Source organism: Onychomys torridus, chromosome 3 (assembly GCF_903995425.1).
Source record: "Onychomys torridus chromosome 3, mOncTor1.1, whole genome shotgun sequence".
Classification (NCBI taxonomy): Eukaryota; Metazoa; Chordata; class Mammalia; order Rodentia; family Cricetidae; genus Onychomys; species Onychomys torridus.
Window position 1 is genome coordinate 125660556 of NC_050445.1, and position 23247 is coordinate 125683802.

Here is a 23247-nt window from a genome sequence, read left to right on the forward strand (position 1 = left end):
ACACTTAGAGGAATCCACACAAACCAGTATTCACTGTTTCCTATATTATCACTAAGAAGTGTGGACCAGCAACACAGCTCAGCAAATAAAGGAGCTTGCTGCCAAGCTTGGCTACCTGAGTCCAATCCCCAGGACACAGGGGATTGGAAGGAGAAAACCAATTCCTCCTGTAAGTTGTCCTCTGGCCTCCACATATGTGCACCATGACACATAGGGACTCCCACATATGTGCTCACACACACACACACACACACACACACACACACACACACAATAAACAAAATACAAATTTTAAAGATTTCAAAAAACAAATGTGGGTCTACTTCAGTGTCAAAATTGGGCCGAAGAATTTTGACGTAACACTAAGACTTCTTTCTGAGTTAGATCTGATTAGGATATTTCTTTGGTTCTGCTGACAATAACTGAAATCCATGTCCACAGTGAAAGAATCCCCAACAGTTCCATCTAGATCCAGAGCTCCTCCTTTTATCCTGTTTCTCATTCACTGTGCTGGATCACGACCAGTGTAGGCTACTGAAAAAGTATTGTACTGAATATGAAATCAATCAACATATTCTTTTTTATTCAAAGTCTGTGATCGCAAAAGGGTTGCTGAACAAAATCCAAGATTCAGCTGGCTATGTCCCCGTTTATCTGAATTTTTCTGCCCAGACTTCATCTTCAAGGACACAAGAGATCATTGAGTCAAAACTGGAAAGAAAAAGAAAAAATATACTAGGTAAGAATCATCATTGCAGGGTTTTTGGTTTTTTTTTTCCTCACAAATTATCCATCCAGCCAATAAGTCGCTTACAAAGAGAGCAAGCTGAGGAGACCAGCTTGCTTTACAGCAACCCACCCTTGCGGTGAGCAGCCTAGTCCTTTGAGAAAGCACTGACCTCTCTTAAAGGTCCTACATGTCCTCAACATGAGTTGTTGGGAGCCCGCATAAGGAGAGTCTGCTAAAGGTCGTTTTCCTCATCCGGGTACCTCACATGTGAACTGCATGTCATTTATTTCTCCCACCACTGCGCCAACTACTCTTCTCGTTGCCATGACAATACACCAGATGAAAGCAACTTAAAGGAAGAGGAATTTGTTTTGGCTCACAGTTGTGGGGGGGGGGGGGGGGGGGATAGGGGTGTGAGGCGACTGATCAGAGCGGGAAAAGAATGGCGGCAGGAACCAGCAGGTGGTCACGCCGCATCTGCCATCAGGAATCAGAGAGATGAAGGCTGGTGCTCAGCTTGCTTCCTCCTCTTTTTATTTCTTATTCTTATTTAGTCTGGGACCCCAGACCATGAGATGGTGCCAACACATTTGGGGTTAACCTTCTGTCCCCCATTAAACACTCTCACAGACACACCCCAAAGTGTGGCCCCTAGGCGATTCCAAGTGAAGTCAAACTGAAGGTTAACCATGACAGCCCCCGTCAGCCCAGACCATCTTCAGTCTCTGACATTCCATGGCTCCCCTTCTCTCCACCCAAGGTCCTCAAACCCCAATTGACTTCCATTTGTTTAAACCCAGCAAAGGTCTTCCCATCTGGCACATGGAGTTTCTGGGTTTGGTGTTTTCAGACAAGGTTTAATATCTCCTTCTCTTTCCTCTATTTGCTACTTAAGTTTTTGTTTTGTTTTGTTTTTTAAAGCATCATTTTCCTGTCACCTTTAGATGCTTCAAGTCTGGGCCAATGTAAAACACCAACCCCATGCCTAATTGAAAGTCAGCCCTTGTCTCCGTTGTAAGTCACATTTGCAGCTCCAGGCCTGGCATGGAGGGTAGCATGGGGTATTTTTGTTAGCCCTAGAGGTCCTGATGTGTAGGGGCAGAAGATGGACTAATGTTTTGTTCCTCACTGGCATTTAGGTTGTTGCTTTGTGTGGCCCCTGCTCCTCTGGCACTGGATTGCTATCCGTGTTCCCTAGGAGGCAGGCATGCAGGATGGAGCTCTTGTGAGCATTCCTAAAAGAGCAGTTCGCTGGTCAGCCTTCAGCCTCCTTACTGGAGGGCTGCCTGAGGTTGATCTCAAGGTCTCAGCTTCCACTCCTTCCCATCCTCCAGCAACACAACCTCTGCCTGCTAGGTGCTGGGCTTCACTTAGCAGAGCCCACAGCCCTTCTGGATGGGTACCTGGCAGAGCTCAGGCTCAGCTGCTTCCCACATTGTCCATCATGCACTGACCTCCATATGCTAACAGTGGGGTTACCGGCTGCCTCACTGACTCCTCTTGGTCCCCTTGGCCTTGCTCAGCTAAACACGGGGCAGCAGATGCCAGTCTGGCCTTTTGGCATGAGCTCCTCGGTTTTGTTTTTTTGGTTTTGGTTTTGGTTTTGGTTTTGGTTTTGGTTTTGGTTTTGGTTTTGGTTTTGGTTTTGGTTTTTCGAGACAGGGTTTCTCTGTGTAGCTTTGTGCCTTTCCTGGAACTCACTTGGTAGCCCAGGCTGGCCTCGAACTCACGGAGATCCACCTGGTTCTGCCTCCCAAGTGCTGGGATTAAAGGCGTGTGCCACCACCGCCCAGCTAGCTCCACGTTTTTAATGAATTATTCTCTTAGGTCTTTTCTTCCCAGTCTGGTCTTACTACATGGCTTCTCTGGGACAGAAGATGGATTGGAGGCCTAAATTAGCTTCCGTTGCCTTGGAGTGACCGCCTATTGTTAATCCCAGCTGCTGGGCAGTAGCTGTTTTCTCAAGCCCTGAATGCCAGAATGGGGGAACTCACCTGTGCTTCCTTCCTACTGTCCAGGAATTTCCATTGATGGGATCGGGATGCTTCTAAATATCAAAGCCTGTTTTCCATATGGGAATGGTGAGGTGGTGTTCATGAATAGGAACCTTTGGTATCTGTCTTAGTTGGGGTTTCTGTTTCTGTGAAGAGACACTATGACCACAGCAACTCTTATAAAGGAAAACATTTAATTGGGGGCTGATTTAAAGTTCAGAGGTTTAGTCCATTGCCATTATCATGGGAAGCATGGCAGCACCCAGGCAAAAATGGTGCTGAAGAGGTAGCTGAGACTTCTACATATAGATTGGTAGGCAACAGGAAGGGACCATCAGCCACTGGCCTGGCTTAAACATCTGAAACTTCTAAGTCTGCCCCCAGTGACATACTTCCTCCAACATGTACTCCAACAAGGCCACACCTCCTAATAGTGGCACTCTCCATGGACCTTATGGGGACCATGTTCTTTCAAACCACCACAATATCCCTCTACTTCCTTCTGTGGAAGGGTAATTCCCTTCCTCCCCCACACTCAGGTGCTCAGCTGTCTGGTCCTCACATCTGGAAAGGTCCAGCCCTCCCTGGGGAGCTAGCATCATCATGTGTTTCTGAGACTAAGGTTGGGGAACCACATGGCAGGACAATGTGAATGCCTGTGTCTCCTGAAAGAGGGAGGATGGGCAGATCCCTCATGACCCCAAATGCCCAATGGTTTCACCGCCTCTCTATTCCATCACACTGCGGACCATGCCTCAATATGAATTTCTGTAAGGACAAATCATTTTCAAACTACAACAACAACAAAATGGCCTTACATTTTCTGATGGCAAATTGCGATTCTTTTAAAATTAGTTTTCTTTTCCCAGGAGCACCAGGAAACAAACGAGTCGTGATTTTTGTTGATGATCTGAATATGCCCCGACTGGATCGCTATGGCTCCCAACCACCCATTGAATTGCTTCGGCAATATCAAGATTTTGGTGGATTTTATGATAGGAACAAACTCTTTTGGAAAGAAATACAGGTTAATTTTAGATTTTATAGTAATTGGTGTGTTCATCTATGGAGTATTATTGCCAGTGTTATTATTATATACTATAACAAAATACAACAGTCTGGGTAGTTTAACCTAGTTTTTCCTAACTCTGAAGACTTGAAGTTCAAGATCAACAAGTCAGCAGAATCCACTCCTCTAAGACTTCCCTGCTTGACTTGTAGATGTCCTCCTCATGTCTTCACATGGGTTTATTAGTCTGATTCCTGTTGCTAACCACAGGCCAGGTAAGTTATAAAGAGATTTATTACGGATTGTGGTTTTGATCCAAGAGCAAGAGGCTACATGTAGTGACAGCTTTCCTGCTTCACCGTTGGGATGATGCAAGTGGTAGGTGACAATGGAGAGATGTGTACAAATGTCCCCTCAATGCAGATAGGGAATCAATGGTGGACCAAAATAAAGATACCATCAAAATACAACCTGGTAAACCAAGGAGTCTATTGGTCTTACTTACAGGTGTGGATAAAGGGTTACTTACAGGAACATGGCAGCTGCGGGGTTGGATATGGTGGTACATGGCTTTAATCCCAGCACTTGGGAGGCAGAAACAAGTGGATATCTGTGAGTTTAAGGCCAGCCTGGTCTATATAACGAGTTCCAGGCCAGCCAGTCACAGAGTAAAACCCTGTCTCAGAAGGAAAAGCGGGAGCAGCTGCCTCACCCAAAGCTCACCTCCACCCCAAGCATGGGTGACAACTCATAACAGCTAGATCTGGAGCTCAACATTTCAGTCTCCTCTCCTCATCAGTCCTTACTACCTATATAACCTTGGGAATCCAGGAGCCTTGTGAATCTAGTAAGTTTCTGGTACTTTCTGGAACTTGTGAATTGTTTAAGTCCTGGTATGAAGAAGCTTTCTTTTGTAACTTTTTAAGACGCAGGGGGAAATGATATATATACAATTGCAAGGCATCACAAGGAGAAATATGAGGCGCATGTACCTTTTTGTCTGTCCCTGCTCTCATGAAGCCACCAATAACTCAATAGTGGGAGTATCACTCTGATGACCTTATCCAATCTTAATCACTTCCTAAAGTTACCATCTCAAAACAACATGGTTGGATTAAGCTTCTCCTCTCCACATGCCTCATAACAGGTATTAAAGTCCAGCATGGGATATAAAGGAGGCAAAATGTACTCAAACCACAGCAATTGGCTTCCTTCTATGTCCCAATCTCTTACAGAGGTACCATTCATCTAGTATTTTGGGTCACCCTAAAGGCATAATTTTACATTAATCACCTCTTCAAATTCCCTGTCTCCAAAGGCAATCAAATTTTTGCCACAAATTAGGACTTCAACACATTGATTCTGGGTAAATTCAGTCTATAAAACATGGCTGGGTGTTTTTACCTTTAATTCAGTTCATCCTGTCTGTACTACGTTCTTGCCAGGCTGTTTGGGGAGATGAGTGGCAAATGAGACTGGCCTTGCCTCCCAGAGAGCGGAGTTTTAGAGATTAGACAGACATTTGTAGTGAAAGACGATGAGCGGCAAAGACAGAATTGAGGGTTGGGATTGGGTTGAGGATGAGAGAAGCAGGTGGTTGAGACTTAGATTATAAACACAGAACAAAGGGCATGACCACAACTATCTCGCTTATGCAGAGGGCCTAGTCCAGTCCCATGCAGGCTCCACACTATCGGTCTAAAGTTCCTGAGTTCCTACTAGCTTGGTTCGGTTACATCTGTAGGTTTCACCATCATGCTCTTGATGCCCCTTGCTCTTAGAATTCCCTCTTCCCTCTCTTCAACTGGACTCCTGGAGCTCATCCTGGGGCTTGGCTGTGGATCTCTGCATCTGTTTTCCATCAGTTACTGGATGCAGGCTCTACGATGACAGTTAGGGTACTCAACACCTGGTGCTGAGGAAGTTCCCAGGAATCAACAAGGATGACAGAAGACATTCTGACACTCTGAGCCATCTTGCCCAGCCCCCAGAGTGGCCTTTGCAAAACATAGCCCTGACACTGCCAACTGAGCAACTTAGTTAAACACCCAAGACCTTGGTTTTTCCATCATGAAATGAGGGTAGGAATAGTGAGTGACCTCAGATAGTCATGGGGTCGCAATGCTGGCTGGCTCCTGATAGGTCCTCAAAAGAATGTTGGTGCCAAGTCTTGATATTAGGGAGGGCAGGTCTTACATCTTCCTCTGCAGAGTGACCCGTGTGGCTTTCTCTCCACACAGGATGTAACCATTGTGTCAGCATGTGCTCCCCCGGGAGGGGGCCGCAACCCTGTGACACCCCGCTTCATCCGACACTTCAGCATGCTGTGTCTCCCTATGCCCTCAGAGCACAGTCTAAAGCAGATTTTTCAGGTGAGTGTGGATTCTAACTTGACAAGATGGGGAAAATATTTAACATGAGATCCTTGGATCTCACAGTCAAAATAGTCCACTGGGTTTCTAGGGACCCCTTCCATCCCTTTTCTAAGGAGGAAGCACGTGACCATAGGCACCCAGAGAGCAACTGACTGGTGTCTGCATCACTGATTTCTGTAGTTGTGGTCTCACAAGGCAGACTATTTAGGAATGCAGACAGATTAAATATTTATTCTTTATTTTTTTGAGCCAAGGATTGAACCCAGCTGAGCTAAATCCCCAACATTTATTCTTAAAGAAGGCGGACCTCTTCCACTGCCCAGCTCTTAACTCTGCTCATACTTCAGACATGACATCCAGGCCTGGGTCTCCCCTTAAATCACATACCACCCCAGGCAGCTCCAGTTCCACACATCTCAGACAGACTTCATCGACTCTCCCATCACTGCTATGAACCATCAGCCATCTTTCTCCCACCTGTACTAACCTCCCCAAGGGACAAATTCCTCATCTTTTAAATGGGATTTAGCACATTGTTGCCTTACCCTAGAGGTGTCAGAAGTGTCCAATAAGTGTGAAACATTATTCTGAAAAGAATGATGACAAAACTTGAGTCAAGGGAAGGGCATGCCATCGCCAATCACCCAAGGCTGGCCTTGGAGGAGGATTCAAATTGACAGAGAGGAACAGAGATGTCTTAAGGGAACAGAGTCACAGAGACAGGAAATGGAGTCTGTGGTAAGTCACATATCACTTTGAATTCCATTCAGCCAACCCAAACAACCACAAATCACAAGAAAAAATCCTGTTCTTGAGAGTACACACTGAACAATGCTTGACACACAGATGCCTTTGTGTTGGAATTTAGTCTTCTAGTTGCACTTAGAAAGGGTATCAGAACCAGAGTGCTTGAAAGACAAATATTTGGCTTAAAAAATGTAACTCTCATTACATTTCTGGTTCTAGGCCATCTTGAATGGCTTCCTGGCTGATTTCCCACCAGCTGTAAAGCAAACTTCATCAAACATTGTGGAAGCTGCAGTTGAGATTTATAACAGGATGAGTGTCGATCTCCTGCCAACCCCAGCCAAGTCCCATTACGTCTTTAACCTGAGAGACTTATCCAAGTGTGTGCAAGGTAGTGTACTGAACCTTCATCCTTGGTTCTGCATTTCCATTGCTTTCCACCAGCTCTTTCAGAATCATGTGCACCAAGGTGTCTATGATTCAACTAGGCACCCCTAGCATGATGCTTTATCTCCAATTTCCACATGATGAGTTCTAGAATCGCCTGGGAGAGGACCTTCTTGGCATGGCTAATTGAGGTGAGAAGACCTGTCCACTGTGGGTGGCACTATTCCCTGGGCTTGAGATCCAGAAGATGTAAGGGGGAGGAAGTAAGCTGAGCACACATCCTACTTTTCCACTTTCCTGTCTCTGCTACCTGACTGTGGATGTGTTGTGCACAGCTGCCCCAAGCTCCTGCTCATCTGACCTCCCTAAAAAGATGGACCATTGCCTGGAACTGTGAGGGAAGCTAAACCTCTCCTTCCTCAGCTGCTTTTGTCAGGGTGTTTTGTCACAGCAACAGGAGGGTAGCTAAGACACAGAGCATAACTTATTCAAGTCCCCTTACCCCGCCCCCCACCTCACGCTGAACTCCAGAACTTTCTCAAATTCCCCAACATCCATCCCCCTTCTCACTCCCAGCTAAAAGTGAAAAGAGAAAGCTGAAAAATAGAAGTAATCAGACTGGAGACGCCTCATCTCCCAAATCTCCCAGACAACTTGTTTCTCTTGCCCTGAGCTGAACTGACCCTGTACACTCCCCCTCCATCTCCACCGTCCACATTGGAGATTTTCTCCTTATAATCCCCACTTTGATTTTATGGAATTCTCTTCTATTAGATCAAGTTAATTCTCCTGAGGTACTATTCCTCTCCTTTTCTAGAAAGATTCCTGTGGGGAGAGGGGGAATGGCCTCTCCTCATGATCCCTTCAGTTCTACCTTTAATACCCTGGACTTAACTTGGCTTGTCACAGGCCAGATCTCAGTTTTTGGCACTGCTTCTCTGCCCGACCCCAGCAGTCCAGGGTACAAGCTCTCCTGTGTTCCCTTCTCTGTCCCTAGCTGTTGTCACTCCATCTGCATCGATGGCTGCTCATCTGCTCTACCTTAAAATTGTGGCCCCTGGGTTCTGTCCCCAGTCCACTTTTTGTCCAACCTCCTCAGCCAGTTCTCTATTACAGATTTCAGCCTCCTGTCTATGTGAGTGTCTCCCACATGCCATGCTCTTTCAGGGTCCTCACTCAGATGCCCAACTGAACTTCTTAAACTTGGTAGCTTGATAGTAGATTCTTAGCCAGATGTGTTCATGCAAGCCCTTAATTCCAGCACTCAGGAGGCAGAGGCAGGCAGGTCTCTGTGAGTTCTAGGCCAGCCTGGTCTACAAAGTGTGTTCTAGGACAACCAGAGCTACATAGTGAAATCCTATCTCTCACACAGAAAAGTAGATTCTTGCTTCATCCCTCCACCACTGGCCATGGGTATCCCTGCCCTAGAGGGGACTACCATTAACTCCTCTGTCACAGGCCTCAAACAACCTCCCCTTCAAAATATATCCCAAATCTAACCACTTCTTCCCATCCCAAGCTGGACTTGGGATGTTTCCTACTTTATTAAACTGTGATAAATAAGTTTATAAATGCAAATTTTTCCCTTTTTTCCTTTTCTTAAAAAAACACACAGGTATTCTCCAATGTGATCCAGGAACAATAAGAGAAGAAATGCAAATATTTAGACTGTTTTGCCACGAATGTCAAAGAGTGTTCCATGATCGTTTGATCAATACTGAAGACAAACACTACTTCCATGTTATTTTGACAGAAATGGCCAGTAAATATCTTTATTTAGCTATTCTTTTAATTTTTTTTAAAAACCATAATTGGGTTTTCATAAGGGAAATTAAATGATTTTGAGTTTTAGTCATTCATAACAAAAATTTCTGATAACTCAAATATATATAAATATTATGAAAATTAGTTACTAGAATAAAGAAAGGTCCGGTAGTCTTAATCAGGTATAAAATCAGAAATAGAGGCAGAAAAGTGGAGAACTAGAATATTGTCTAATAAGAAGCCAGAATAACATGTTTCCTCTCATACAAGGAATAGCTAGAGATACAGAGACTATTGATGAACCCTATACCCAAGGGGAGAAGTGTGGAGGAAGCAGTCTGACATGCTGTGGGAGGGGCAAGAGGGGGTTGTGGGAAACAGAAAGACAATATCACACGTCTTCTTCTATCATGGGGAATCCAGATGTAGCTATGTATATCTATAAGCAGCCCCGTGTGATACAGAGGCACACATACCTGACATGGATACAGATAGGACCAGGTAGAGGGGAAGGCAGAGGAGCAAAGTAGGGAATACAAACAGAAACAGTGACCTACATTGTCACAGTGTCATAATGAAACCTGGCATTTTATGTGATAACTGAAAACATATTTTTATCTGGGTGTAGTATCTCATTTCCATAATCCAAACACCCAGGAGGCTTCAGCAAGAGGATTGCCATGCTTCTGGGACCAGCCTTGGCTACAGAATAAGACTCTGTCTCAAAAAAATGTTATGCTTTTAATTTTTTTAAAAAATAGACTAAAATAAAAAGAAATTACTATAATTCTAAAATGATCCTTTTTATTGAATAAGTTTTCAATATTATTTAACAAAAGTTTTTAAATACTGCTAAATAATCTTAAATATGGGAAATTATCCACCCAAATAAAATAATATGTTGTTTGCTTAGCTCTCTCTCAGTTTTCATATCAACTGCAGATATTATTCTGCAGATCTTATTAAAATGCTACATTCGCTGGGTGGTGGTGGTGCCTGATTTTAATCTCGGCATTTGGGAGGCAGAGGCAGGAGGATCTCTGTGAGTTCGAGGCCAGCCTGGGCTACAGAATGAGTTCCAGGAAAGGCTCCAAAGCTACACAGAGAAACCCTGATAAATAAATAAATAAATAGATAGATAGATAGATAGATAGATAGATAGATAGATAAATAAACAAACAAACAAATAAATGCCACATTCAAGCTGATTCATGTAGTAACGTTGCTTTTGTGTTTTAACAGACAAGCACTTTGGAATTGCAATTGACCTGGAATATTTTTTAAAAAAACCTATCATATTTGGTGATTTTATTAAGGTGAGTAGTTAATTGCCTAATTGGTTTTAGCGAATTTGCTGTTTTCCAAATCCAGTTCATTTACATAGGATTTTGCAATTGTAAAGATTAAATATCTAAGCCAAGTGTGGGCAAGCTTCAGTCCCATGGGCCAAATCTGCCTGCTGCCTAGTTTTTATAAAAATGTTCTATCTAAATGCAGTTACAGTCACTCTTTTGCATGCACCTGTATGGCCACCTTTGCCCAATGGTAGCAGAGTACAGTAGCAGAGGCAAAGACAGGTGATCTGCAACACCAAAAAACATTCAGTCTCTGGTCTTTTGCAGCAAATATTACATTCATTTTGGTGATAGCTCAAACCAGCACCATCAAAAGGAGGCAAAGAGGTTTCATGCCTTAACTCAGACCCAAGATCCCATATTCTACATGGCTGTGCAACCCCTGATCAAATGCTTCCAACCATGAAAACTTATTAGTCAAAGGAAATACCCACTTAATTTCAAGAAACTCTAATTAGTAGCATTCTTATATTTAATTACCTTTTATATCATTGTACACTTCTCTCCATCCTTCCAAAATGTCAACACATGGGCCTAATTTTATCCTCTGAACCTTCCTAGAACAAATCTCCCATCCCTACTCAACTCCACCCTACCTACTTAGCAAACTACCATCTGCTTCCACAAAACTAACTCTTACTTGCAGAACACATTCTTGATGTCTCAAGGCCAAGGCCATACCCATTTTGTTCACCAAAGTCTCAGCCTCACACACAGAGCAAGGTACATAGCAGCCTGCCAATCAAAGCTAATAATTTGACAATAAATAAACCGGTCCTTCTATAAGCTATATGCAGGGCTACACTCCAGATGAGTATTTCCACCTGATAAGGGAAAAGGATAATGTATTTATGTGAAATATACCTATTTCAAGTTACCACAAAAAATTAAGGTACAGCAGCCATAGGTGCCTGTGCAAGTCCTGTACAAGGTCAAAGCAGTCAGTATTCCCCATGGGTGCCCACACCCTAGCTAAGGAGCTATCAGTAATTGGTGGCTGGGAAAGTCACCAATTGTGCTCAAGTGGACAGGCCTAGACCCATGCACATATAGGCAGTACTGATTGGACTGGACTCAGTGGTTATAAAACTCAACCAATCAATTAATTCTTTAAAAAAATATAAGACATGCCGGGCGGTGGTAGTGCACGCCTGTAATCCCAGCACTCGGGAGGCAGAGGCAGGCGGATCTTTGTGAGTTCGAGGCCAGCCTTGTCTACAGAGAAAGACCCAGGAAAGGCACAAAGCTACACAGAGAAACCCTGTCTCAAAAAACAAAAAAACAAAAAATTATGAGACAACATTAATTATGAGGGGGAATATGAGGGATATTTTATAGGAGTTGAGGGGAAGATGAATATAATCTAAATATATTGTCTGCATGTTCAAAATTACCAGCAAAATTTTTAAAGGAAAGAAAGACAAGCTTATATACAACAAAGTAAGTAAAATAAATAAAGCTCAAGGACTTGTTTTCACAAATTACATTTGCTGTGTGCTTTTAGTGATAGCATTACCAAATGGAAGAATAAAAGACAGGCCTAGGGAGGTGGCCGAGTTGGTAAAGTGCTTGCATGAAACCGTGAGTTCAGATCCCCAGAACTCTGTGTAAAAATCCAGGTGCAGTAGCATACACCTATAATCCTAGCAATAGCAAGATGAGAGGCAGAGACGGGGATCCACAGAAACCATAGTCCAACTAGCCTGGCCTACTTGGCAAGGTTCTGGGAAAATAAAACAAAAATAAATAAATAAAAAATGGAAGGCTTCTAAGGATAGATATCATCCAAGGTTGTCCTCTGACCCCACACTAGAATATCCACTTATGCACGCGCGCGTGCGCACACACACACACACACACACACACACACACACACACACACACACACACAGAGAGAGAGAGCAAAGTAAAGTAAATGAGCCGGACCTGAGTTGGGGGCATGGCCAAGTGGTAAAGCATTTGCCTCCCATTGAGTGGTAGAGCCTTTGCCTGCTGTGTGTGAGCCCCTGGGTGCAAGCAGAACTCTCTTAGCTTTGCCCAGATGTATTTTAGGTGTCTCCCAGAAATTTCTACAGCCCAGAAAAGTCATCCTCAATTGGTCCAACCAAGGAACCCAATTCCTTTTCATTTATACCTAACTTCTTTTATTCTCAACATTATTTAGCTGTAGGTGGCTGCTGTTGTAAAAAAAAACAAAACAAAACAAAACAAAACTACATATAGTCCAGGAATGATCATTCATAGAAAGAGCAATCTGCCATACATATTTTCAGTTACCTGAATACCCTAAGATCAAGGTATGAACCAGAGCATTGGATTGCACAAAAAATTAAGATGGCTCCAAACTCCTTTCTGCATAAATTTTATTGCAAAAACCATTGACATTACAACCTACCACTTGAAAAGATGAACTAAAATAAATTTTCCAGACTGTGTGTGTTATATGTCTATGTAAGGTAATTGATCCAACTTGGTGTGTCCCCATAAAATGCCTTACAGTTTGGAGCAGATCCATCTGACCGCATCTACGATGATTTGCCTGACATAGAGAAAATTGGGAATGTTCTACAGGACTATCTTGATGACTATAACCTCACAAACCCTAAGGAAGTAAAACTGGTGTTCTTCCAGGATGCCATAGAGCATGTGTCCAGGTATTGTGCTACAAGCCCCCAGTTGCACATTGATCCTGTTTGTTTTTCATTAAAGGATAGCACTTTCAACACGTTAGTCGATGAGTTGAAGTTTTGTAGAAATGCTCAATGCGGATATTTTATAATGTTTTAAAAACATTTTATTTATTGTGGGGGGGGGGCCTGAGGTGGTCAGGAAAGGATGTTGGATCCCCTGGAGCAAGAACTACAAGCAGTTGTGAACTGCCCAATGTGGTTGCTGGTACCAAAATCCAGGTCCTCTAGATGAGCAGTACGTGCTCTTCATCACTGATTCATCTCTCTAGCCACAAAATATATGCTTTAAATACGTACCACGTGAATTTTCTATGGAATCCCACAGGTCATTATTGCTAAATATAGAGATGTTAGACTTATTTATGTGTATGGGTGCATTGTCTACAAGTATGTGTGTGTACTGTGTGTGTCTGATACCTTTGGTGATGAAAAGAGGGTGTAGGATTCTCTGGAACTGGATTTACAGATGGCTATAAATACCATGAGAGTGCTGGGAACCAAACCTGAATTCTCTGCAAGAACAACAAGTGTTCTTAACCATTAAGCTATTTCTCTAGCCCCTATTATTGCAAAATATTAATCAACTTTGTTTTTATTCTTGTCTTGTTACAAATAGTATCTAAAATGGTTTAAGAGATATATTAGGCTAATTATGTGTGTGCCTACAGAGAAGTTCAAGATCATAGTTTTGAACCCTGAGGATAGATCCATCTGCTTAGTAGAAGTGTGACTCCTATCCACTTACAGCTCTCTTGGAGGGACATTCCTCATATGTTGGGTATACAGCCTGAATATCGTCAGTCTTTGGGATACATACCATTTTGTAGAATAATTCATGTCCTTTTAGACAGTTCTAAGTGTTAAAATGGCCTTTCCAAGTGAGCCAGCATTTATTTCCTGTGGCTTCTGGTGTCAGGTCCATTCTAAGGAGTAGGAACAATGAGCATGTAAAACCATGATACATGACCTCATATTTAACGTCACAGGGCCCTCTTGGCTCAGTATATCAATCCCTTAGCAAATAATGTTCAGAGAATGTTCCACTTGGCTTTTCAGACATGCTTATATCCGCTGACTCTGTTTCCCCATAGTCTTTCATGGTTCTAGGCCTCTGTCCTGGGGTGTCTCGTGGAGTCTCATCAGACAGTACCTGGAGTGCATCTGTCCTCAGATGCTCTCTCCACATGCCCCTGTGTTGCAGCAGTGGCATGTCTGGGCTTCCCTAAACAATGGTGCTGGATCCAACAGCAAGAGCAGAGGAAAAGCCAAATGGCCCTATAACTTAGCTTTGGAAGTTATACCTAGTCTATCAGCCAAACCAGCCACACAGGCATACCCAGCTCATAAGAGCAGAACAGAGCTCTAGCCCTTGATGAGATCCAAGAACAAGTTGGACCAGGAACAATATTGCAGCCAACTTTTGGACTATATCATGTAAAAATTAGGTACACTTTCTCAAGTCTTCTTTCTAATGAATAACAAGTTTGAGAATCATATTCAAACCTTTGCTTCTAACTCCACTGCAGGCCTCCCAAACCAAAACAGGCCTGATTTTTCATAAAAGCGCTGTGTTTTCAAATCATTCCCCCTGCTTCTCCTAGCTTTATCCTTACCAGGCACAACTCTCCTGGATCATGCCAGGAGCACAGTGCTTGTAAGCCCAGAGCTTGGGAGGATGAGGCAAGATTGCTACAAGTTTGAGGCTAGCCTGGGCTATTATGCCAAGACCTGTCTCAAATCCCTCTCCTCTAAAAAGTTACCCTGGATATTTCATGTTACTTATTAAAAGAGAATTTTCCAGCCTTCAATATGCTTAGCTTCATAAATTTCTGATATCGCACTTTAAAAGTGATACCCATATTTGATGACATTTATTTTGTAAAACTCAGCTTGAAATTATTAGTGAATGGGATTTCCCTTTGCTACAATTTAACAGCTCTGCGGGTTTATATTCCCAGTCCTTGTGCAAACTGACAATTAAATACCAAGGATTTTTTTCACATAAATAATAGCAAGTAAAGTCTTCCATGTGTCCTGCATTTCTGCTCTTTAACTCAAATTTAAGAAGTCATGTTTTCCACAGCTTGAGTTATAATAAGACTGTTTATCACTGGGCTGTTAAGACACTGCTTGGCTCACATCTGTTCTTTTGCCAGTGTACTCACAGGCTATATCTGAACAATTTTCACTCCCATCGATAAACCCCATTTCAAACACTGATGACAATTTTTTGCAAGAAATTTTTTTATATTTTCTATTTTGTTTTTCAGAATTCGTTAATACCATCACTCCCTGGGGGTGGTCATGTGATCATCAATATTCAGACTTGAACTCCATGGGTATTGCTCGTTCTTATACATCCTTCCTGCCTTCTTGAATTTTTAAATTTTCTTCTTTCTTCTGTATATCTTCAGACTCCCCTAGGATAGGTTTGGAGATTGTCTCTGAGCTACAATGTGACATTGTCCCCCTCCCTCAGTCTCATGCCATTGCCTCATGAAATGATACCTTGAGGCCTGTTGTATGGCCAGCCTATGTGATTCATTTCTGTGCGGGAAATCTATTATTTCTGCTTTAGATGCTCATAACATTTTTAAGTTGTGTCAAAAATACAGATCTCAGAGATAGAAGCAGTAGTACAGATTGTGATTCCAACCCTTAAATGTGTGTGTGTGTGTGTGTGTGTGTGTGTGTGTGTGTGTGTGTGTGTGTGTAGCCAATTCTTTCCTTCTACCATGTGGGCCCTTGGGATTGAACTCAGGTCTTGCAGCTTGGTAGCAAGTGCCCTTGAACCCACTGAGCTGTCTCTTTAGCTCATAGACAACTCCAGTCTTTCCTGTTTCTCCTTCTGCAGCTGCTGTCATGAGGTCTCTAAAGTTCTATTTTCTCCCCATGGTTTATCCTCCTTTGCTTCTGTATTCTTCCTCACCCTTTCCACAGTGTCTCTCTCTCTCTCTCTCTCTCTCTCTCTCTCTCTCTCTCTCTCTCTCTCTGTCTCTCTTTCTCTCTCCCCCTCACTCATTCTGAGTCATCCTGAGCATTCTTTCCACATAGCTCACCTGCTTTATTTCCCACGATATCCTATGTGAGATATGCAGCTTCTGCTAACCTCCTTCTCAGGTTAGTGGTCCCATCGACCCATATCTCTCCATTTTTCTCCTGAACTCAGGACCTGTGTTCTCCTTCTTGGGTGTCCTCTGCACTGTTTTAAATCTTCACTGAAGTGACTCAACAAGGGTTTTACTGTTGGATTGTTGTGACGAGACACCCTGAGCAAGGCAACTTAGAAAAGAAAGTGTTTAGTGAGGGTTAGAATCCACGACCATCACGGCAGGAGCATGGGAGCAGGGGGGCGCTGGAGCAGTGGCTGAGAGGTTGTATCTGGTCTACAGACAGGAGGGGATGTGGCTAACTGCAAATGGCATGGAACTTTGAAACCTCAAATCCTGAGCCCAGTGACACACCTCCTCCAACAAGGCCACGCCTCCTAATCTTTCCCAACTGGGGACAGGCATTCAAATATATGAGCTCATGGAAGCCATTCCTACTCAAAACACCACAACAGCTTTCTAGAATGTTGTGGATCTATACAGTGACTGGCCCTGTTGACACCCGACCCTCTTCAGAACCACAGTGTCTTATTCTAGATCCAGTGACTTTTGTGCATGCTTGCCGTTCCAGGTAGAGACCTGGGCTTTGCCGATGTATGAGCAGTATCCATGATCAGTCAAGGTTCCTTTACATTTAAACAGAGAGAAAAGAAATCTTCCTCTACTTTAATTTGTTACACATCTAAGGCAGAGAGCCGCCAACCTGTGGTGAATCAGAGGAGAGACGGAGAAAGGAGTCAGCAACAGCACTCATCCAACCATGATTTGCCTGAGATAGCCCACTTCTCACTAGCACATCCTGCTTAGCTGGCCACAGCCACCCCCACTGTAGCAGACCCTCTCACCAGAAGCCATGCCTGTGAACCTGAACTCAATCTTCCTCTGCTTTACTTCCTGCAGGATTGCACGGATGATCCGCCAGGAAAGAGGCAATGCCCTTCTGGTCGGGGTAGGAGGCACGGGAAAGCAGTCTCTCACGAGACTTGCAGCTCACATATGTGGTTACAAGTGTTTGCAGATTGAACTTAGCCGAGGGTATAATTATGACAGTTTCCATGAAGATCTGAGGAAGTTGTACAAGATGGCTGGTGTGGAAGACAAAAATATGGTTTTCCTTTTCACAGATACCCAGGTACATATTCAAACAGTGAGCACATAGGTTACAACCCACTGTGAACACATGGGTTTACATTCCACTGTGTGTTGAAGCCAGGTAAAATATAGAGGATTGTTGCCCATCCCAACTTCATTACTTTTTTTTTTCTTTTTTCTTTTCTTTTTTTTTTTTTTCTTAAAGATTTATTTATTTATTATGTATACAGAAGAGGGCACCAGATCTCATTACAGATGGTTGTGAGCCACCATGTGGTTGCTGGAAATTTAACTCAGGACCTCTGGAAGAGTAGTCAGTGCTCTTAACCTCTGAGCCATCTCTCCAGCCCCTCTCTTTTCTTTTATAACCCACTGAGTCCATTTAGTTCCACCCATGTGTGCATGGGTGTACAGTCCTCTGCTGAAGCATGGGCAACCTACTAGGGGCTGTGCTCTTGGAAAAAAAAAACTGATTCACCCAATCTCATCAGCCATCAGAGATCAGTAGGTTCTTAGCAAGGGCCAAGGCTTTGCATACCCTTCCCCATCCATGCTGGAACATTGACTGGCTTGAGAGCATGCAGGTCTTGTGCAGATAGCCACAGCTGTTGTGAGTTATGAGTACAGAGCCATGTCATGTTCAGAAGATGCTGTTTTGTAGTAGTACTCCCTAAAAGAAGTCAATGTGGCTAACTTTGCTCTCACTTAAAAAGCAAAGATATACTAGTTAAATTCTCCAAAAGGAAGTACTTATGAAATGCAAATTAACAAAAGTAAATATTAAACATTACTACAGTCATATTTGACCTAAATAAGAAATAGTTGATATTAATTCACCTTACATGTTAATCTCACTCCTGGGAATTTGATACATGAAAATAACTTGCTGCCATTGGAGGAGCAAAGCTCTAGGCCTAAAGATGAATTCATGATATAAACTAAATTGTCAACCATTTATGCCCATGGAAATGCAAGTCATGCTGTCTCCATGGAGATATATTTGTGGTTTAATAATAACAATAAAATCATAACTGAATGGAGCAGAATACAAGAAACTTGTACATATGACTTTGATGGGTAAGGTATTATGCCAGTTAGTTTTAACTGTCAAATTGACACAATCTAGAATCACCTGAAAAAGAGTTTTAAGTTGAGGAATTCTCTAGATCAGAGTGTCCTGGGAGCATGTCTGTGAGGGACTGAATTGATTGGTAATTGATGTGGGAGGGCCCAGCCCACTATGGGCAGCTCTATTCCCTGGGCAGGGGGTCCCAACAGTAGAAGAGAGTGAAGAAGCCAGCTGAGCATGAGAAAACAGGCAACAAAGACAGGTTTATTTCTCTCTGCTCTTGCCTGTGGATGTCATGTTACCAGATGCTTTGAGTTCCTGCCTTGACTGCAGCCTGGCATTGTCCTTCAAATAAACCCTTTGTTCCCAAGGTCCCTTTTGTGCTTTATCACAGCAAGAGCAGTGAAACCAGAACAGATGCAAATGCTCTTCAAGAGACAAAACAAGAAAGAAAGACAGAAACTCAATAGAACCACTGTGTTAGGACTGAGGATGCTATAGATGGTTTAAGTATCTTTTAAAGGTGGATCTGGTACCTGTGAGTTTTGGAATGAATACTTGATAACTTCCTGTAATAACTGTAGCGTGATGAACTTACAATGGCCACTCTGCTTTCCCTACAGATCGTTGTGGAAGAGTTCCTTGAAGACATCAATAATATTCTAAATTCAGGTGAAGTGCCTAATTTATTCGAAAAGGATGAGCTGGAGCAGGTTTTAGCAGCCACACGACCAAAAGCAAAGGAAGTTGGAATTTCTGAAGGGAACAGAGATGAGGTAGCACATTCCAGAATAGTTTCATGACTTTCTAAGTAACGATTATCTTAGCCTTTTGCTCAGCAGCCCACAGTTCACCTATAAGGAGTCCATAGGTAGATTTTTATATGATTTTCCTTCTAATTCTATGTATTCTATTTTCTGTGTATCCCTGGAAACACAATCAGAAATCCTATTGCCCCCACAGAGATAACAGTCATAGTCAGCTCCCCTTATTCTTCTTTGAGCCTGTGCTTATTAGATACACCTGCAGTGTCTAGCCTGTGGGAGGCTGCAGGCTGAAGCCTAATGCTTTTCATAGCCTTGTCTGGCAGCAAGGTTCTGCACAATGAAAACAGAAATGTGTTTTCTCTCTCTGGAACAATATAGCTGCTGCCCACCTCCACTTCTCCAACACCATGATTTCAGGCACCCCTGTCCCTCCCTTCTCTCTGCACCTCCTTCCACTTTGGGGCTATTATACCTGGATATGTGCTGTGCCCCTGTGAAAACTGCCCTGGGTCAGAGATGATAAGTACAATTAGCAATTTTTTTTTCCTTTGAGATACCAGGAATTGATCTAGGGTTTCACACATAGTAGATAAGCCATCTATCACTGAACTCCAGTACTCCGTTTTTATTGTTTGAGACTAAGTCTCTCTAAATTCCCCATAGTAACACAAATCTTAAAAGGTCTTATTAATAGAAAACCCAGAGCCAGATATTAGGGTGAAAGCTGAAAGATCAGAGAAGCAGAACAGCCAGCCAAGCCACTAGCATACCTATACAAAATCCTCAGCCTCAAGAGAGTGAGTTCCTGTTTCCTCACACCTTATATACCTTTCTGTGTCCTGCCATATTACTTCCTGGCATTAAAGGCATGTGTCACCACTGCCTGGTTCTGTTTCTCTCATGTAGTCCAGTGTAGCCTTGAACTCACAGAGATCCAGACAGATCTCTGCCCCGGAGTGATAGGATTAAAGGTGTGTGCCACCACTGCCTGACCTCTATGTCTAATTTAGTGGCTGGCTCTGTCCTCTGATCCCCAGGTAAGCTTTATTGGGGTACACAATATATCACTACACCCCAATTTGACCTTGAACTTAATCTACAGTTCAGGCTGGCCTTGAACTTGCAATCCTCCTGCCTCAGCCTCCTGAGTAGCTGTATTATAGTACTGTATCACCACCAGGTCTGCCTCAAGCTGTCATTTTTAATATTTTCAGACTACATGAGTGTTTTCACTACTTTCTTGTTTCTCTGATAAAAAAAAAAAAAAAAACTAACAAAATTAATTAAAGATGAAAGAGTTTATTCCAGCTCATAGTTCAGGAGCATAGTCCATCATTGGTACAGCCCAGCATGGCAGGGAAGTCATGGTACCAAGAGCTTGAAGCAATTGGACACATCACATCCACAACTGGAAAGCAGAGAAATGAATATGTACATGTTAGAGCCCAGCTCCTTTCTCTACTTTATAAAGTCCAGGACCCCATGCCTAGAAAACAGTCCCACCCAGAATTAAGATGGGTCTTCCCACACCAAGGAATATGAGCAAGATAACCCCTTACAGGCAATCCTCCCTATGAGTCTAGATTTTGTCCATCACACTGAGCATAGATGTTGAGAATTCATTTATCTAAGCTAATAGTTTTTGATGATAGTATCTCACTTGTTTTCCTTGCTGTTTTCTGCTATTTTAAACTGAAAACTGACCTTTTCCACCAGGTGTTTCAATATTTCATCAGCAGAGTGAGACAGAAGCTGCACATTGTTCTCTGCATGAGCCCGGTTGGTGAGGCCTTCAGGTCCCGATGCCGAATGTTCCCATCCCTGGTGAACTGCTGCACCATTGATTGGTTCGTCCAGGTTAGTGACACTCGGGACACCTCTTTGAGAAGATCTATTTGCTTGTTTGGGGCTACCATGCTGTCTGAGCACAGCTCATGATACTTGCGATAGTTCTAAAGGCTTCTAGGAAGTTACTTGGATATAGGATTATGGTAATGGTCACAACAAAGAGAAAACACAGTCTGTAAAGGGAGGAGAGGCCACTGACACTGAAGGCATTGTGATCCTGACAAGAGCTGTTTCAGTGCATGGACAGGGAGAGAATTAAGAAGAGAGGGGGCAGAGTGGGAGAGATGGCTCAGCAGTTAACACGGCTCAGCTGTTCTTCCCGACGACCCAGGTCCAATTCCCAGCACCCACATGGTTGATAAAAATCATCTGTAACACCAGTTCCAGAAGATCTAACTACCTCTTCTGGCCTCCAAGAGCACTGCACACATGTGATGCACGACATACATGCAGGCAAGATACCAATACACATAAAGTAAAAATAAATCAATCTCAATGAAGGGGGGAGGTCAGAGACAGTGAGTATAAACAACACTCTCAAGAGATTTTCCCAAAGGAAACAGAAAGACATGAGTAAGGGCTAGAATGGCACAATGAGACCAAGAAAGCCTGACCTTTAAATTGTTTATTGTATTATTTATTTAGGGGCAGGGAATATGCTACAACACTCATATGGGGTCAGACGTGATCTTGCTAGACTCAGTTCTCTCCTTCCACCATGTGGGTCCAGGGGTCAAACTCAGGTTGTCAGACTTGCTGGCAACTACCTTTACCTGCTGATCCATCTTGCTGGCTGAGAAACAAGTGCTTTTGAATGGCAATTTTAAACTCTGTGTGTGTTAATAAAAATGATCCAGGAAGAGAAATACATTCAGGATGATTTATTCTAGCTCCATCCATTTGCCTGCAAAGACAAATTTCACGATGTCTTTATTTTTCTCTGCTGAGTAGTACTCCATTGTGTATATGTACCACATTTTCTTTATCTATTCTTCAATTAAGGGGCATCTAGGTTGTTTCCAGGTTCTGGCTATTACAAATAATGCTGCTATGAACATAGTTGAGCATGTGTCTTCATGGTATGATTAAGCATTCCTTGAGTGATATAGCTTGGTCTTGAGGAAGATTGATTCCTAAATTTCTGAGAAACCACCATACTGATTTCCAAAGTGGCTGTACAAGCTTTGCACTCCCACCAACAGTGAAGGAGTATTCGCCTTGCTCCACATCCTCTCCAGCATAAGCTGTCTTCAGTGTTTTTGATCTTAGCCATTCTGATGGGTGTAAGATGGTATCTCAGAGTTGTTTTGATTTGCATTTCCCTGATGACTAAGGATGTTGAGCACTTCCTTAAATATCTTTTGGCCATTTGAGATTCTTCTGTTGAGAATTCTGTGTTTAGCTCTGTAGCCCATTTTTTTAATTGGACTGTTAGGTATTTTGATGTCTAGTTTCTTGAGTTCTTTATATATTTTGAAGATCAGCCCTCTGTCAGAAATGGGGTTGGTAAAGATCATTTCCTATTCTGTAGGCTGTCATTTTGTGTTATTGACTGTGTCCTTTGCATGGCCAGGTGCCAGGCTGATCTCCAGGAATCCAATCAATGAGAGAGAGGAGAGATTCTATGAACAAGGGGCATTGAGATCATGATGGGAAAATGTACAGAGACGGCCAGCCAAATTAGTGGAAACACATGTACTGTGGACCAATAGCTGAGGAGTCCCCATGTTACTAGACTAGGCCCTTTGGATAGGCAAGACAGTTGTTTAGCTTGAACTGTTTAGGGGGCCCCTAGGCAATGGGATCTGAACCTGTCCCTGGTGCATGAGCTGGCTTTTTGGAGGCCAGTGCCTGTGGTGAGACACTTTGCGCAGCCTTGGTATAGGGAGGAGGGGCTTGGACCTGCCTCAACTGAATGTACCAGGCTCTGCTGACTCCCCATGGGAGACCTTGCCTTGAAGGAGGTGGGAATGGCGGGTAGTTGGTTGGGGGGGAGGGGAAGGCTGTGAGGTGGGAGGAGAGATGAGAGGTGGTTAGTATGTAAAATGAATAGAAAATCTCTTAATAATAAAAAAATATGCAAAAAAAAGAGAGAGGAATACACTGATACAACATTAGGCCTCATGGAACCATGTTATTGAAGAGCAGTGAAGCGCAGGGTGTCATTGTCAGAGAAGAAGCTGTACCCTGGGGGATAAGCAGTGAGGGGTGAGGGCACAGGTGCAGGTGGGAAGACATTGGGGTGGGGGTGGGGCACAAGGGCTCACTGAAGTGTTATTTGCTTTTTCTTCATGTGGTAAACAAAATAAT

General features: G+C 43.2%; 1 protein-coding gene across 1 annotated transcript in view; it reads left to right on the forward strand.

Moving 5' to 3' along the window:
• Dnah6 (dynein axonemal heavy chain 6) overlaps positions 1-23247 on the forward strand; it is a 199313-nt gene that overhangs the window by 103928 nt on the left and 72138 nt on the right. Inside the window, exons 39-48 of the mRNA XM_036180253.1 lie at positions 592-739; positions 3594-3751; positions 5974-6105; positions 7075-7246; positions 8858-9004; positions 10249-10322; positions 12861-13015; positions 17062-17293; positions 18946-19098; positions 20806-20946. Of these exons, the coding sequence (XP_036036146.1) occupies positions 592-739; positions 3594-3751; positions 5974-6105; positions 7075-7246; positions 8858-9004; positions 10249-10322; positions 12861-13015; positions 17062-17293; positions 18946-19098; positions 20806-20946 (1512 nt within the window). The remainder of the gene's footprint in view (positions 1-591; positions 740-3593; positions 3752-5973; positions 6106-7074; positions 7247-8857; positions 9005-10248; positions 10323-12860; positions 13016-17061; positions 17294-18945; positions 19099-20805; positions 20947-23247) is intronic.